Raw genomic sequence first — 16,534 nt, 5'->3', positions numbered from 1 at the left:
AAAAACGTGCAAATCTAAGTATCAGGCTCAGCTTGCCCCCACCTTTTCACAGTCAGAGTTGAAAGTCAGTCCGTGGTTCAGCCTGGGGCTGGTGCAGAGCTTGTGATGTCCACTCAAGGGGAAAGCACAGACAGAAACAGAGCTTTTTGTGTCCCTCCTGACTCCTGTCCTGCCAGATGCTGAGCACTCCCAAACCCTCCCAAAGCCAAGAGAGCTCTCAGCTGACTTTCAGTAACAGCTGGAAGGACACTGACCCTCCTCTAGAGTAACAAATTCCACCCTGAATTATACTCCTTTATCATTGTGAAAGCATGCCCATGTAGCTGCACTCAGTGCTGGGCTCACTCAGTCATGCCCACTCCAGCCATGAGCAGTAGCAAAACCAAACATCAAGGCTGTACAAGGGTAAGAGCAAGATGGTTTATTATATAATGAAGAAGAAGAAAAAAATCATTTTCATCAAGTATTCCCTCATGGGGGTCAGTACAATATAAAGGAAATAAGGAAAAATGTACAAAACAACCTGACAAGAAGGCTCTAGATGAAACATGTTCAAAGCACTTGCAAATGATGTTGCTGGACAGATGCAGAAGGAAATTAAATCAAGTAATTTTTCCCCTGCAAAATACAAACTGAAAAACTGATTTTCAAAAATTCAATTCTTTTTTTACCTGCAGGTATTTCAGGTAAGGTGACACAATTTTAGCTGTGATACCTTTTTTAAAGGAGAGATTCCCAGAACTACTGTTTGACCAGATTTATTTCAAACTGGATTTTATTTTTCCTTCCAACTTTATCCAGGTGTTAACCCCAGCTCAAAATAAAAGAAGCTCAGCCAATAACTTCAAAGAAACCAGGTCCATATTTCTCCATTTTCTGTTGTCCTTTGGCAACCATGGCATTTGTTTTTCCATTATCAGCAACAGATATCCATCTCATCCAGAGCACCCTTGTACATGTGGTTGTGAAATTAAAAAAAAAAAAATAATCACAAAACAAAAACACACATAAAACATCAGCAGTGAGAAATTCCTGAATGTTTTCAAGCCTTGCTCCTAACTCAACTAAAGTCAAGGTATTTCAAACTATTTTAGCTGGAGCAAGACCAAATCCTTACAGAACCAGACAGATGATCCTCAAAAAGCAAAACCATAAGATTGTTGTAATCCAAATGGAGGAGAAAAAGACAAACTTTGCAATGTACCTTGCCTGGCCTCAGGCAACATAATATCTTTGCCTTGGGTATTTCATTTACTCCTGACCCAGGCAAGATTCCCATAGGTTACAGTGACAGCATCACTTAAGTAAGGTAGCAAAAGGACATCATGCATTAGTAAGCTAAAATATGAATCCATGCTTATGGCAATAGCTTTCCCTTCTAATGCCCTACAATGGGCATCTAGGAAAGGAAATAAGCAGCTTTACAGAAAAAAATCTGCGTTTTGTTACACTGGTGACCATCCTAAGCAACTCCACAGAAGTTTTCAGGGTTCCTTTTAATGTGCATGAAGAAAGCAAAAAGTCAAAAATAGACCAAAGTTAGGCAAGATTTTAACAGATTTACTCATTAGTGCAGAATGCAAAACAACAGCTAATGCTTAATACAAACAAAATAGCTTCACTTTCATACTCCTTACAAATACATGGATTCCACATGGTTTACTTCCTTGCCTTAAAAGAAATGAATGTTTAAATGAAGCATGAACTTTGTGTCTCTAAAAATAACATCCCAAGTTAGCAAAGGAATCATTTGAAGAAAAAGAAATTGGAAATGGACATTTAATAACAAGTTTCCAGGAAATCCCCATTTTGCTTAGCATGAAAAGAAATAAAGATCCATGGGTTGGATTTGGTTGGGGGCGTTTGGGGTGGGTTTTGCTGTTTGGGTTTGGTTGGGTTTTTGCATCAAGGGAAAGAAAACAATAGCTATGTGGGAGGAAAAACATTTTCACAAATACAATAAATAATTGTTCTGATCCAAAAGCAAAGTGCGATGTAGAATTTCTCCACTTAAAAACAACCTACAGCATAATGTCTTAAATATTAACAAATCAATTAGTGGTCAGCACAGTAAAATAAATATGAACATATTGATTTACATTTTGTTTCTAGCAGCAAAGGTCATTAACCTACTGGCCAATGTGACAGCTTCACAGAAGTCCTGTTTCTTGGGTTTGGTACTTGGTTTAACATGAGAAAAAGATTAATTGGGTCTGGAAAATGGCACTTCAGCTGTACAGTGTTCTCCCAAGCCCACCTATGTCAAAAGGGTTTGCCCAGAACGTGTTTTCAGTATTTTTTGAACAGTGATTTGGAGAACACCTTTCACAAAAAGAAATAAAATCAGGATCTACTCAGTATCTAATGCTGACAAGTATGAGTTTGGATTGTCCTGAACCCTAAGGATAATGGGGAAGGTTTGGTGTTTTCTCTTTGCAGTCAGCAGCTTCCTGTGCTGAAAGGGGAGTGGGAAGATCACAAGCCTTTAGGCAATGCTGAAAAGGGAGAGGAAAGCTTTGGTCGCTTGCAGGAAGGGCCACAACAGAGCACTGGGGCAAAGTGAGTCTCAGCTGCTTCTCCCAGCAAGACATCTTTCCTTCCAGGGAGGAAATCTGTCCTACCCTGTCACTTGAGTCCCACTGCCTGCTGTACAGCTGCTCTACAAGCCACCACTCTGAAATCAGCAGGATGACCACATTCCTTGTACCCCCTTGAACAGAACAAAGCAGATCCAGGCTTCTCTGTTCAGGGCACACTGAAGCCACCACTCCAAACCAGACTCAGCCCCAAGCAGAGAGGAGCCTGACAGAACAGCCCCCTGCACATCCCTGCACCCTCCCAAAAGCACCAGCACACTGCTGTGCTGTGGCACATCTGCAAAGCTGCAGCAAACTAGGTTTTGTCACCTCCAGCAGTCACTGGAAATGCCAAATGAGGAGCAGATGGCTGGGCCGGGAGTAGGAGCAGTAACCAAAGCTAAGTGGTGAACAGCTGATTTTTGAGACACATGACAGCAAGCAAAAATGCCTCCTCATCCCTAGCAATAAGCCAGAAAACACCAGTACCTCCAGCTCCTCCAGCTCATATTTCACATAGAGTTGTTTTTCTGCTACTAATTGCAGCCTGTGGGAAATGTCACGCTTTAATTTACAGCCAGGGGGATGTTTAACCATAATGCAGGGATCACTGTGCTGTAGCACATTGTGGTAAGGCTCATCTAACTCCCTCTGTCCCTCTGGACAGCGGTGTCAGACTGGCAAACCAAAGGACAGGACACAAAGAGAAAACCAGAGCCCTTCTGTCAATACAAATGATGAGGGGGAAAGGCTGATGAGAGATTTTGGAAAGGCAAATGTTCTTCAAGTGGGTCAGGCAGGGGCAGGAAAGCACAGAAGAAAAAGACTTACAAAGCTGTCAGAACTATTCAGTGAGTGCTCTAAAACCTGGGCACCTGTTTTACCTTGTCACGTGCTCCAGGGCACAAACCCCACTTGAGTGAGTTTTGCACAAAGGAGGGGAAGGAATCCCACTCATGAGGATACCTATTCCTCTGCCTCTATCTGCAGGACAAGGGTGGAATGATCTAGGGGGTTGTTTTCAACCTGCATTCAGGTGGTATGGCTCCCTGATGCTCACTCAGGGAGCTGAAGAATGCAATACTCAATTTCTGAGGAGCAGCCAAGTGCAACAAACCTTTCGAAGGTGGACTAGGAAGATGAATAAAGACTATCTGGATTTTTTTGTTACTCATTCTTCATTTTTTAAGGCAAGCAGAAAGTCCTTCTGGAATGCAAGAGGCAGGATCAGAATGGCAATAAAAGGAGGCGGGGGAGCTACCTTCAACACTATGCACTAAGTACAATTTATCCCTGGTAAAATCCTACTGAAACTAATGGAGCTGCATCTAATTCCAGCTGCCTGAAGAGGGGTGAGAGATGAGCCATGGTGCTTCCTGACCCTCTCTCTGCACCTGCCACTGAAGCCAGTGAAGCTACACCAGTGCACAGCTCCAGCAGCACAGGGGGGATCAGGTCCAACAAAAGCCACCTATGTGCTGCCCTTGCTACTGGAGACCATGTTTTAATGACACCGTGAAAACTGGACTCCAATCACAGCTCCTCAAATCTAATCCTAAACTAGCAGAAGAATAATTGACAGCCCTACTTCTGCTCTTTATCCCTTTCCTACTTTTGCTAAGGAATATCAAAACAAACACACACAACTTTTGAGTTTGTCTACAATTAAAAAACTGCTTAACAAGTTTCTTGAATACTTACATGAGGCAAAAAAGCCATTACTCAAACAATCATCACCCTGAAATTTAAATCCTACATAACTTTGGATTTTTGATGGTCCCTAGAACAGTCAAATTCACATCAAGAAATGGAATTAAAACCCATCCTGAGATGGTAAAAAAAAAAAAAAGAGAGGGGAAAAGTCAACCAATACTGGCAGCTCTAGTTCCAAGCTAGAAGCTTCATCTTTGCTCTATAAACACCCCTTAGGCTTTGCCCAGGGAATGGCATGGAAGTGGGACACACCAATATCTGCTACCCAGTTCAGGTAGCCCTGTTCTTCCAGAGCAAGGACTGCAGGCTAGAGACCAACTCTTGCTCTCTTCTACATCAACATGCAAAGAAATGACAGCTGACAGCTCCTTCCATCTATTTTCAACCTGACTCAGTCTAAGGCAGAATCAGAGCACAGCACATCTCACCCGAGCAGGTTTGCTCTCCAGTTCGCTTCATTAAGCCACTGAGATCCCCAGAGACTCTCTTCAGGGAGATGAGCTACACCCAGGGTATATTAAGGTGTCCAGGCAACAATATTGAGAGTAGAAGAGTATTTCTGAATGGGGCTAATCAGCTGAAATCCATGTCAGATGTTCAGAATGGAATCTGCATCGCAGAGGAAGCAGTAAGAGGCTCCTCCCTCCAAGAAGAGGCATGCACAGCCTTTCTACAAGGATGTGGAAAGAACCTACTCTGGACTGTAATGGGGGCCAGAAGCAGCAAAGTGTGGACAAGTACACCACCTAATTCACACATTCATAGGCCCGACTCCTGCCCCTCTTTTACAAGCTGCAGAGATTCAGTCTGCTGTAGGGAGGCATTCTGGAGCACTGCTCTGTGGTGTGTCAAGAGGGGAGTGGGCTTTGCACATGGGTCCACCCATGTGGTAGAACCACAGAAGTTCCCAGCACTTCTTGGGCGTTGCATACTCATGCAGAAGGCTGGGGAGAAGACACAGTTCCTCCCCGCCACTCAACACAATGAAGAGCCTTAGATAATTAGCAAACAAACACCAAAAACACTTCATGTCCTGCACAGCGTCATCCTGCCGACTATGATAGAAAAAAAATCTAACCATACCAGTTAAGTTTGCAGGTGTTACATGTACAGCTCGAGAGCATACTCCTACCCAATGGAGCACAAAGCAGGGCATGTGGCAAACAGCAGGCGAGAGACAAGCTGCTCTAGTTGCGAACTACTGCCGAGAGGGCGGCGCGTCACTGGACGTAGCCCAGGTTCTCCATCTCGCTCCTGTAGCGCTGCTCGGACACTTTGCTCTTGTGCTGCTTGCTCTCCAGGTGCTGCCTGAACTCCAGCTCCTCGCTGGCGCCCGCGTTGCACATGGAGCAGTAGAACTGCCCGCTGGGCGTCACGCACATGGCCAGGTCGCGGGGGATCCGCTGCCGCGAGCGCGGGTTGAAGTAGGGACCTGGGGGGCAAGAGAAAAGCCTGGTGTGATGTCACCATGAGATTCTCCTAGCTTGCTGAGCGTTCATACTGAAGTAGAAGTGTGCACCTTCTCATGCTCATTAATGTAAACAGGAGATTGTGTTTTGTAAATATTGTCATTGTTTTGAATTCCTTCTCCAAGAGAGGGGGAGGTTGAATGACAGCCTCCTTGTCATATAGGTGAGAGGTGGGAATGCCCACTCTCCAATTCATGGTCACCTTGCTAGAAGTATATAATAGGAAGTAATAAACAAAGCAGGAGGATTTCTCCCCTGCTACTCTGATCTCCCCAAACTCCGGACTCCATGTGTCTTTCTGGCGAGGCTCACAGCGACAGTGTGCCTGTAAGGAGTCAAAGTTGGGGCAGCTCAGTGACAATGCCCAAATCCAGTGAATGATTGAAAAGCAAAGATTTGCTTCTTTAAGTGATTAGAGTCAAGCCTTATTTTCCCCACAACTGCTCTGCAGTTTCCAGATTTACCGAGGTGCAGCACACAGGGCAGCACTTGGAATTTTATAAAGCAGTAGACTGGGCTTAATGCCCCGGTCTTATTGAAAATCTAGCCATTTAAGTAATGAATCAATTATTTTCTTTTTTTCTGAACCATCTAATTCCAGAACTGGAACAGTCTTTTGATTAGAATAAGCTGCCTCAGTTTAAAACTCACAAAATGGTATTTAAGAGAACTTTAAAAGATTTATCTTTTCCGCACAACAGTGATTACAATGACATGATTAAAGCAAGCCTCACCGGGAATCAGGGTTTCAGTTAATGTTTGCTTGTAAAACAACTTAAAATGAAAAAGAGAAATAGATGCCTGGCTGGAGACTGTAATACACTCTTTAAATCATAGTAAAGAGGCAAAGTTAGTATCTAACACCTGAGGAAGGACTCTATGCTAGGAACAGATGGTCCTAGAGGGAGGCTAACATGCTCTCTCATTCTGGTCATGGGAGTGCAAGTACAGGTTGATGTGCCACAGCAGGAGTCAAAGCACTTGGCCACCTGCCAAGAAAATAAAGCAGGAAAACTGTCACCACTTAGAGCAGCCTTAGAGACAGGCAGATGGTAAATTAAGTTACAAACTGAGAAAAAGAACTAACAAGCAGGCTGACAAAACAAAGCAACTTTAGCAGCTGGGAAAAAAAAAGATGCAGACATGAAGGATCAGTAGGGCTTCGATCAGCTCCTTTCATGACCTGACTCTGCTAAAACAGACCTCAGAAACAGAAGGAAAACAATTTATTATTAATTACTGTTCCAACTACAGAATAGATGCAAGCTCCAAGTTACCTGTGTTGTTCTGAACCGTATATGTATTTCTTCTGTTCTGCATCATCTTATATTCATTCCCTTCTTTCCTTGCCCTTCGTTTGCCTAGTTCCGAGGCATCCCTGCAGATTAAACAAGTATGAACAGCTGCAATTCAGAGTTTTCTGACAAAAGGACTGCCAGAGAGACACTGCCACATGCTTTCAGCCTGAGCACGAGGTTGAACAATACCTACGAGAATGAGTTATTCTGTGCCTCTGCAAGACGCAGCCGCTTGGCGTGATTCTTCCCTTGGTAGTGAGCCTGTGCCACAGCCGGAGAGCTAAATGAGGCATCACAAAGCTTGCAGTAATCATTCTCTGTAGCCAAGATCACCCGGCCACCTGGTTTACTGGATCCCATCTAGCAGCAAAGGGAGAGACAGCAGTGAAACACAAGAAGGTTAAATCGCTGAAATGTTTCAGTCGCAGGGACTGAGACCACTGCCGCCTTCATCAGACAGCAGGAGAGCTGGAATTAAAGCCCATGGATTAGGCACTCTCTAGCTCTCCCCAAAGTGTTCTTACAAGAAATTCATTGTTCCTGCCTCAGCCTCCAGGAGAGCCTGCAAATTCCTGGCCTGAGGTGAAGAGAAAAGCAATCTAAACAAACAGCTCTGCAATAGACACAGAGGCTTGTTTACATCACAGCAATGATTTAACTCCTCCTAACTGCTGGGAGCTGATGAGCAGTGACTTTCACACTGAGGAAGATCCACTCAAAGGTAGACGTGTTTCTCTCTCCTATTTACAGTCCACCTAATCTCTCCACAGCACCCTGTCTTTACACAGCTCCCTGACCACAGCAAGAAGAAAAAAAAAACAGCAGCAAAGCTGCCAAACCTTTGATCCTTAACCTTCAGGTAGGAGACACTTGGATCCAGACTTCAAAGGAAGGACCCAGCCTCACATGAGTAGCTCCTGCTATATGAAGGACACCTTGTCTATGGAGTCAGACCACATACAGTGATCCAGGCAGGCCCCATGCCTCCTCAGCATGGAACATCCAGGGAAAAGTGTTTTGTAAACAGTGCAGCAGCAGTGATTCATGCAGCCATGTCACTGCAGCACTTGACACGCCAACATTCTTTCACATCTCCTTTGATTCTGCTCAAACTTAGAGGCACGCAATTCTGACTTCTAGCTTACAAGGTGAACCCTCACACAGCCCTAGAGTGGTATATTTATTGCCATGGGCCGTTTCCTCCATTAAAAACCACACCATCAGATACCCTGGCAGGTGCAGCAGCCACATCCCTGTGCCCTGAGCTGGACCCCACCCCAGGTCACATCCCTGAGCTGCAAAGCCAATTCACAAGGCCAGAAAATCTGCCACTCTGCAAATGCTCTCTGCTTCCCCACAGACAACACAGGCTCACGCTGTGGGGAATGACAGGCACAGCTTCAATCCCTGTGGCCCAGCTGTGCTTCCCTACACAGTCACAGGCAAAAGCCAGGTTAGCTGTCACATCTCATGACAAACCCAAGGCATGAATTCTAGAAGGAGAAAGCAAAAACCATCTCTTCTGCCTCTAATGTGCCCAAAACAGAATTAATCTGGATCACTGACGGAACAATACATTCACTCTGCACACAGGAATGAGCACTTCAAAAGGAGCAACAAAAGAGGAATTAGCTCACAGCCCTGGGCAATGGGTGTAGGAGCACCAAAGCACTTTTTCCATGTAGGCTTCCCTCACACAACAGAGAGACGATTGTGCAGAGCGGATGCCACACCCTCACATCCAAATCCAATTCCAGCAATGCTGTTTTATACCTGCCCTTACACAGCTATAATCAGCAGCACATCAGACTTACCTAGGAATCAAAGTATTTGCCAGGCAGAAATAGAACATTTGAAGTCCAACATTGTGCTGCAAGGGCAGATCAATATCTGCATCTTCAAAGGAAAGCAAACAGCTCACAACAGGCCATTTCCACCATCCTGGGCCATCACAAGGAAAAATCTTTCCCAGCTCCCTTGGTAATCCTCAAAGCCTGAGATCTGGTTATCCTTACTGGAGGTTAGGTGACAAGCAAGCATGATCTCAGTCCTCTCCCCATGCCTTACCTGAGCTGGAAGGGAGACAACCTGAGGTGGGGCAGGCTCAACAGAATTACTCATCCTGGCAGGTGCCGGACAGCTGTTGGCAGCATAGTAATTCCGGAGTTTCTTACTGTGGTTTTTACCCTGCAAAGACAACCCAGATTAATCACTGTCCTAATAATAGTATCTTACCCTGAAAGACAAAGGATCCAGAGACTGAAATGAGAAAGTGCCCATGAAGGTGGCAGCTAAGGTAAAGGAGCTATCACCCAGAAAATAACAGCTCTGAATTTAACAGATGCAGGCATTCCTCCCTTTCTCCAAAATGCTCAAATGCCTAGAATGACTGGGCCTCATCTTCAGCTGATTTTCTCAGTAAGTTTACAAATAGTTTCTCAGTCTGTTTCCATTTCACTTAAAACCAGTATTCTCTGCTTTAAGACTATCAACTGCTTTGCACAGTTTTTTTGATAAGCCTGAATACACACACAGATTTCATGAGGCTGCAAGCTTGAGTTAAAACATGAGATTGAATATAAAAAACCCACTTTATATTTTATTTTCTCTTGAAAAACATATATCATAGTTGTTTTGGTGTTCTGAAAACCTGATAGAACAACATGAGGCTATGTATATGCATTGTGAATGCATAGTAAGGCAAATGCAAGACATGTACAAATTCACTTCTGTCCCCTCACGGCAGAAATTCTGCAGAAATAAGACATTTAAAGTGTAACACCAACCCAACCTACCCCTTCACTAGCAGGATACCACTTTTTCAGGGCCAACAGCAAATTTGAAATCTGGGTGTGGTATCCTGAGGTAATGGACAACCACCCTTTTGCATTCACTGGTGGAGAAAGTCACTATCTCCAATACTCATGCAAACACAGCACTAGGCAGAGAGGGGGTAGTAAAATGGGGTAATGCAAGGCTGACATGTTCTATCCCTCAGCAAGCAGCATATGCAAAGAGTCCTTACTCTGTTTCAGTCAAGGCAACCAGATCAACTCAAACAAAATAAATTTGATCTGAGCCAACCCAGTTGATGAGAGTGTTTGAATAATCAGTGCTGTGCATTGCCTCAGAAAGGAGACCCTGAGAAACACAGGGCAGCAGCCTCTGTCCTAATGACACAGCTGGATCCAGCAGAAAACACCTGTCCAGGCCTCACAAAATCATGTCTGGAATCAGAAGGTCAATTTTACTAAACTAGTGTAGATGTGAAATACAGGTGGCCTAAAACAAAGGAAAAATCACAAGTGTCTGCTTTTTCACCCATGCCACCTTGGCACCACTTCTCTATCCTCATGGACAGAGATTTTGCAAAAACCTCCAGTAACACCACCTTAAATGAAAGCACTGAAGCATGTCTGGACAACCAGCAAACCCAAGCAGGGTGAAGATGTGTCCACAGAGCAGTTTCAGCAAATGAGGTGGTGCAGAGGTAGCTCCAGATGAGCAACTTGAATGCTGCTGCTGGTGTGCAGCACTCAAAACCCCCTCGAGAAGCTGAGTGAGTCCTCCTGCATTAGCCCACACTTCCCTCTGTGCTACCACAGCAACGCTGCTGGCAGTGCTCGTGCTGGCACAGGAATGTCTCCACAAGCTGCAGATGCAGCAGCCCCAAAAGCTGAGCCTCCTGCTGCTTTCCTTACCTGGTAGTGAGCCTGGGCTTGCTGGGCCGAATTCAGGGTGACATTGCAAAGCTTACAGCACAGGGGCTTACATAGTTCCTCCAGCATAGGGTCCTGCTCCACCGCCTTGGCAAGTTCCTCTTCTTGTGTGTGATGAAAGGAAGGCCCCAGTCCGAGAGACTTTGGTGGGGACAGTGGTGAGCTGGCTCTTGGCCTTGTAGCCACTGACATAGGAAGGGATGAAGGCTTCTCAGGATGAGGAAGAAGTCCTGCTTGCTGTAGAAGAATCATTGGCCAGGAAGACTATGGGCATGCTACTGCTGAAGGAGGAGGAGTTTTCTTCAGATCTAGACTAGAAAGACACAAATGCTGAAATAAGCAACAAGAATGGGAACATCAAGGATCCAGGGGCAATTCCTGTAACTCTACTTCATGCCTTTTCAAAATGCCAAGCAGGATAAAGTCAGTTTGCAACACTCCACCGCCCACGGGAACAGCAGCATCCCAGACAACCAGATTACAAGATACTTGTGTAAGAAGTGGGTCCCCTGGCACTCTCCTGGCAGGTGAAGATTCCTAACACCCACAGCACCTGACAACAGCACACTCCGCACTGTTCCATGCCCACGAGAAGTGGGGACACACACACAGAGCTGTGTCACTGGGGGGATACAACCACTACACACCCTCCTTTGGAAGCCCAAGGGCAAGCTCACTCCCCAAGACCTGAACAAATTCTACAGAGGACTACTGCAATGAACAACTACAAAGAATCCAAATATTTCAAAGCAGGTTCATTGTACATAGATAGATGCAAAATACATAAACACATCTATCGCTCAAGTACTCACAAAGATTTTCCTGAGGAAAAGCTTTTCTCCAGTAAGTCAACAAAGGAGAAAGAGTGGGAATGAGCTGGAGCACACCTTGTTGTACACTCGGCTCCCAAGGGCTCTCTCCCATGGTCTTCTTGAATGACCTTGAGCTATTTTTCACGTTTCCATTACTAACTACAACCAATGCAACATTTAAAGCTACATCTTCTTCTGCAAAATGGAGAACTTATCTCATATTAACCTTTATTCAATTATTTCTCAGTTAATTCAAGTTATTAGAACTAGCTCCACATTTCCAACAAGAGGTTCTGAGAGATTTATTTAATTAAAGTTTATAAATCACATCTACAGCCCAGATGAACATCCCTAGAATAATACAGAGCAGACACATTATGAATTGAGGCACAGCTACTTTTGTTAATGTCTTATTAGCTTCTTATCATAACAAATCCTGTTCAGTGCCACACTGGGATCAAAAGAAGCATAATCTTGGCCTTTGCAGATCATTTCCAGCTAGAGCTGCATTGGTACCAACCATGTTTATGCTCTGGGCTTTGTTCATTTGTTTAAGCAAATAATGAGACACATTGGCATTTTAAAACAACACTTGTGGAAAATTAGGGAAAAGTAAATGAAATGCCACCAAGGAATTTTGTTCCTGAGCTGCTTTTGAAAACAGGGACTTCAAAGGCATTTAGGAACCTGAAGAAGCAGATAACATTTATCTGGGATAACTTCCGGGATTTTCAATCTGCTAAAATTAGCTGAAGGTAAAGACCTTCTACACTCAAGCTATGGAAAATCCCAGTTGGTGCCTGCAATTTTAGGTACTGTATTATCTTTGGATCGCTCTTCCCAGAGAGATCTATGTTCTGTTAGGAAAAATAAAACATAATTTAAATGAATGAATGGGACTAAAGCATTCAAGTGACAGAAACATTTCTGAAATGTTTCTCTCAAACCCGAACTTACTCTAACACAAGACTGGATGAGTTCACTTCTTACTAAAAACTACAGGTAAGGAAAAAAAAATAAAATTATTAAAAAAAAAAAGGCTGTATGCACTGGCTTGGGGACAATGTTTGAAAGCAGTAACAGAGCCACCATGAGTTTTCATGTTTATATTATTGCTCCACCACCAAGGCTCTGCAAAATTTCAGAGCTGGAATCCACTACAAAGAAGGAAGAGGACACACAGGAATGGTGCTGCAAATCATCCATCAGCAGTGTAAATTCTGTAGTGTTACCTAACCCCTCTCCTGTTTTCAGCACACATGACCCTGGTTAAACAGAATAAAACTTTTTTATCTTTATTTTACTCAATTAGTACTCTGTAGACAGTCTAATTAATTTCTGTGGGACTACAGATGAAACAAGCTCATATTCATGTTGGTTAAATACACCATAACACAGGTCTATCAAGGCAGTTTAAATAAACTATGCAAGCAGGTAAGCATGCCAGCTAATCTCAGTTTTATTACACGAGTATAATGGGCCTCTAACCCTAAAATGAGACTAAATTATAGCCAAATACTTCATAGAGCCACATAAAGAGATGTACAGCAAATGGCAGTTGAGATTCACCTGCTTAATTTTGCATGAGCGTTTGTTGCATCACATTTTCTTGCAACTGTCACAAATGGGATTTGTCATATACAAGAGGACACAGAGTGCTTACAGTATCTACAGGGGAAAAGGTACAGTGTAATATTCTTAGAAAATCTTTAAGGTCATCCAGTGTTTCTTAAAGTAAGCAGTTGTCTGCAGATAAAATTAAGGTTGCATGAGCAATTTGAATAGTAAGACTTCTTGATCTTGCTTATGCAATATATGTAATTCTGATTGTCCTCTGACAGTGATCTTTAATCACTGAAATTACTCAAGTTATGTTCATTTCTCTCTTGCTGGTCTTATTTATAAGAAAAAAATATATCACTGAAATTCAGCTTATTTACAGGTCCCTTTAATCCTCCACTGCTGGTTGTTACAGCTACCCTGCGCAGGAGAAGGAAAAAGGACAATTTTAACTCCTCCTTTCCCTTCACATGAGAAGCTGTAAAACCTTTACCCTACAACATAGCAAAGGAAGAAGGCACCTCCATCACCAGGAGCCCCAACCAGCACAGCCCGAGGCAGGGTAAGGACCTGCAGCTCTCCAGGGTGAGCTGAGGGGCCATTCTGCCTCAGGACAGCACCTCTCAGAGCTCAGCCATGCCTCCTCCGACGTGCCAGGATACATTTCCATCCATGCCACTTGTCCTTGAGTGGAGGAAAGGGGGACAGGTGCAGAGCCCTTCTCCCTCCTTCCCTTTGGGGCATCCCAAGGGCAGCTCTGAAGGAGGAGACCCAGCCTCCGTGCCCCGAGTGCCACAGCCTGGTAATGCCCATGTAAAGGGGAGCAACCTCCCCAGCTGACAACAGCACAGTGCCAGGAAAGGAGCTGGTCTGGCCTTTAATCTAAGGATGGGGAAGGCATGGCATGGCTTTCCTTGGTGGAAAGAATAAATCACAGTGAGAAATCTATGTGTTCCCACCAGAATTGGCTTTTTAAATGGAGCTGAGGCAACTAACAGAGATGAAAGCTGTAGAAATAGTGAACGAGCCGTGAGTTTCACTGCTCTATCTTCAAGACAGGAAGCATTCCTTCTCAAGTTCGCTTGTCTATCAATGCATGGACATCCCTTACTGTAATTGTGCCAGAAAGTTTCCTTTGGCCACGGGCTGGGCCTACACCCTTCACCCTGGAAGGCAGGTTGTTTTATAACGCTGCAGAGATTGAAGGCAGCACCAAACAAACACACATCACGCACAGCCCTACCCTAAGGTGCACCGACCCTTCGATGATGAGGATACACATTTAGCAACTCAGAACCCTCCCTTACGTCAACGGGGCTATCAGAAACCGGGCTGTAAATCCCACTCCCCGCAGGCATTCCCGCAAAGATGCTTGCCTCGCAGTCTGGCCGATGGAGAGCAATTGAAAAAATGCAAGCCCTGCCACCTTACTGCCTGGGAACCACCGCAACCCGGCGGCACCGCCGCACCGTTCCGGGAAGGCACGGACCACAGCCGAGCGGCGGGGACAGGCATCCGCATCTCCCGAGCGGCTCGGAACGCGGCGAGATCCGCCAGCACCGCCCGACCCCGCGGTGGCCCCAGCCCTGCCAGAGCCCTGCCAGACCCCCGCGAACACCCCGCACACCCCGCACCTACCGCGGAGCCGGGCTCGCAGGGCCGGGCCCGGGTCGGGCTCGCACTCAGCTGCGGGAAGTGACGGCGGCGGGGGCGGGCCGGGGCTGCGCCCGCCGGGCCGGGGCGGGGCCGCTCCCGACAGCCCCGCACCAGCGCTGGGCATCGCCGGGGAAAACACCCTCCAGGAGCCGCTTCAAATGGTCTTCGGTCCTGACCCTTGTGCCTCTGCACAAGGGAATTTTGTCCTTTTTTTTTCTTCTTCTTCTTTTTTTTTTTTTTTTTTTTTTTTTTTTTTTTTTTTTTTTAATATAATTATATTTTTTTCCCACAGCAGACGTTACAATGAGCCTGATTTGCATATATAAACATCTTGTTATTCATGCTGCTCGTAGCCAAAATGAATAATGATTTCCCCTCGAGCCACCAAGGCCTCACCCGCGTGGTTGGGCCACCCTGTTTCAAAGCATATGGAGTTTCTGTTGATTTTCCATCCCTTTTGTTGGAACAGGAAAGTGCTGAGAAGTCACTACAGGCTGAAACCATCACCTAGATTTTACAGTAGCCATCAGCCAACCCACTTGGCAATCCATTGGTTAGACACACTGATCATTACTAATTTTTGTTAGATGTTCAAAAAAAAAAAATCCATTTGCCAGATTCACAGAATCATAGAACAGTTTGGGTTGGAAAGCCCCCTAAAGACCATCTCATTCCAACTCCCCTGCCATGGGCAGGGACATTTTCCTCTAGCCCAGGTTGTTCCAAGCCCTGTCCAACCCATCCAGGGATGGGGCAGCCACAGCTTCTCTGAGCAATCTGTGCCAGGGCCTCACCGCCCTCACAGGGAAGAATTTTTTTCCTAATACTTGACCTAAATCTGCCCTTTGTCACTCTAAAACCATTCCCCTTTGCCCTATCACTTGTCAGAAGTCCCTCTCTGGCTCTCTTGTAGGCTCCCGCTGGGAATGATGCTGCAGGTCGGAATCAGGAGCCGTGGTGATGTGGAGCAGAAGCAGCAAAGGGGCATTTTACCCGCAGGAATGCTCACAGAGCATTCTGCTGTGCCCTGTGCTTGCTGGGTGCATTCTGCCAGGCCCTGCACAGCTGGTGCTCCCACCTCATGCAGTGCTCCCTGCAGCATCTCAGCCTGGCCGCGGCTCTGAATACGGCCCCATGCTAAACCTGGGGCTTAGAGAACTATTCCAAGCAAGAGAATTCACCAACGCCCTCACCACGTCCACCTGGCTCCAAAACTTGCTTATGCCATCTCTCTTGTTGAAAGGATAAGTGTCCCTTGACAATGGAGCGATTTGCCAAAACGCCTGAACAATTAATAACCCACGTTATCCCTGTCCCTCCTCCCATCACCACCCCAGTGCCTCCCTCACTTGTTGCATCTTGTCGGTTCTCACCAAGGTACCGCAGCCCGGCGCTCTCATTTCACACCCTGAACACCCACACCCCTTGGGAGTGCGCATTTACAATGTTATTTCTCTTCGATTTCTAATTTGTGCGGGCATTCGCTTGGCGGGCCACTCTTTCAACACGGGGCTCACGTACAGACACTTGATGCCAGGGGCAGCTGATTGTAAAGAAACCGGGTGATCCAAGTGGGAAAAGCGCCAATTCTGGGTCAGACGCGCTGCGATGTGCAGGGCACGGGGGTGTCAGTGACTTCAGCGCAACAACCGGAGCAGGACGAGCCCGAGATTCCCCAGCACACCCCGTTCCCCCGGCCCGCTCCCCGCCACCGCCGACCCCGGGCCCCGC

The 16,534-nt window shown here is 45.7% G+C and overlaps 1 protein-coding gene across 4 annotated transcripts; it reads right to left on the bottom strand.

Moving 5' to 3' along the window:
- Positions 1–406: 406 nt before the first annotated feature.
- Positions 407–16,528, bottom strand: ZMAT3 (zinc finger matrin-type 3). 4 transcript variants are annotated; one of them, XM_063408105.1, is made up of 6 exons: positions 16,325–16,528; positions 10,758–11,083; positions 9,124–9,243; positions 7,250–7,416; positions 7,036–7,136; positions 407–5,721 (listed from the first exon to the last, which is right to left on the bottom strand). In XM_063408105.1, the coding sequence occupies exons 2-6, from the start codon at positions 11,025–11,027 to the stop codon at positions 5,510–5,512; spliced, it is 870 nt and encodes a 289-aa protein (XP_063264175.1). In that variant the 5' UTR covers positions 11,028–11,083; positions 16,325–16,528; the 3' UTR covers positions 407–5,509. The 4 variants fall into 4 exon arrangements, with proteins under 4 accessions (XP_063264175.1, XP_063264173.1, XP_063264174.1 ...); XM_063408103.1 differs by lacking the exon at positions 16,325–16,528 and adding an exon at positions 16,177–16,317; XM_063408104.1 differs by lacking the exon at positions 16,325–16,528 and adding an exon at positions 14,786–16,125 and having other exon boundaries at positions 10,758–11,088.
- Between the last annotated feature and the right edge of the window lie 6 nt (positions 16,529–16,534).

Source organism: Prinia subflava, chromosome 11 (genome assembly GCF_021018805.1).
Source record: "Prinia subflava isolate CZ2003 ecotype Zambia chromosome 11, Cam_Psub_1.2, whole genome shotgun sequence".
Classification (NCBI taxonomy): Eukaryota; Metazoa; Chordata; class Aves; order Passeriformes; family Cisticolidae; genus Prinia; species Prinia subflava.
Note: the sequence above shows the minus strand (reverse complement) of the source record. Positions and strands in the feature narration are given on the sequence as shown.

What these genes read in the sequence shown, in the direction of transcription:
- ZMAT3 (XM_063408105.1), bottom strand. Translation starts at nt 11,027, where the DNA reads ATGATTCTTCTACAGCAAGCAGGACTTCTTCCTCATCCTGAGAAGCCT. An exon ending in AAGCCCAGGCTCACTACCAG is followed by an intron (nt 9,244 to 10,757) that starts GTAAGGAAAGCA and finishes TTGTCTTTGCAG; the next exon opens with GGTAAAAACCACAGTAAGAA. An exon ending in TACGGTTCAGAACAACACAG is followed by an intron (nt 5,722 to 7,035) that starts GTAACTTGGAGC and finishes CTTGCCCCCCAG; the next exon opens with GTCCCTACTTCAACCCGCGC.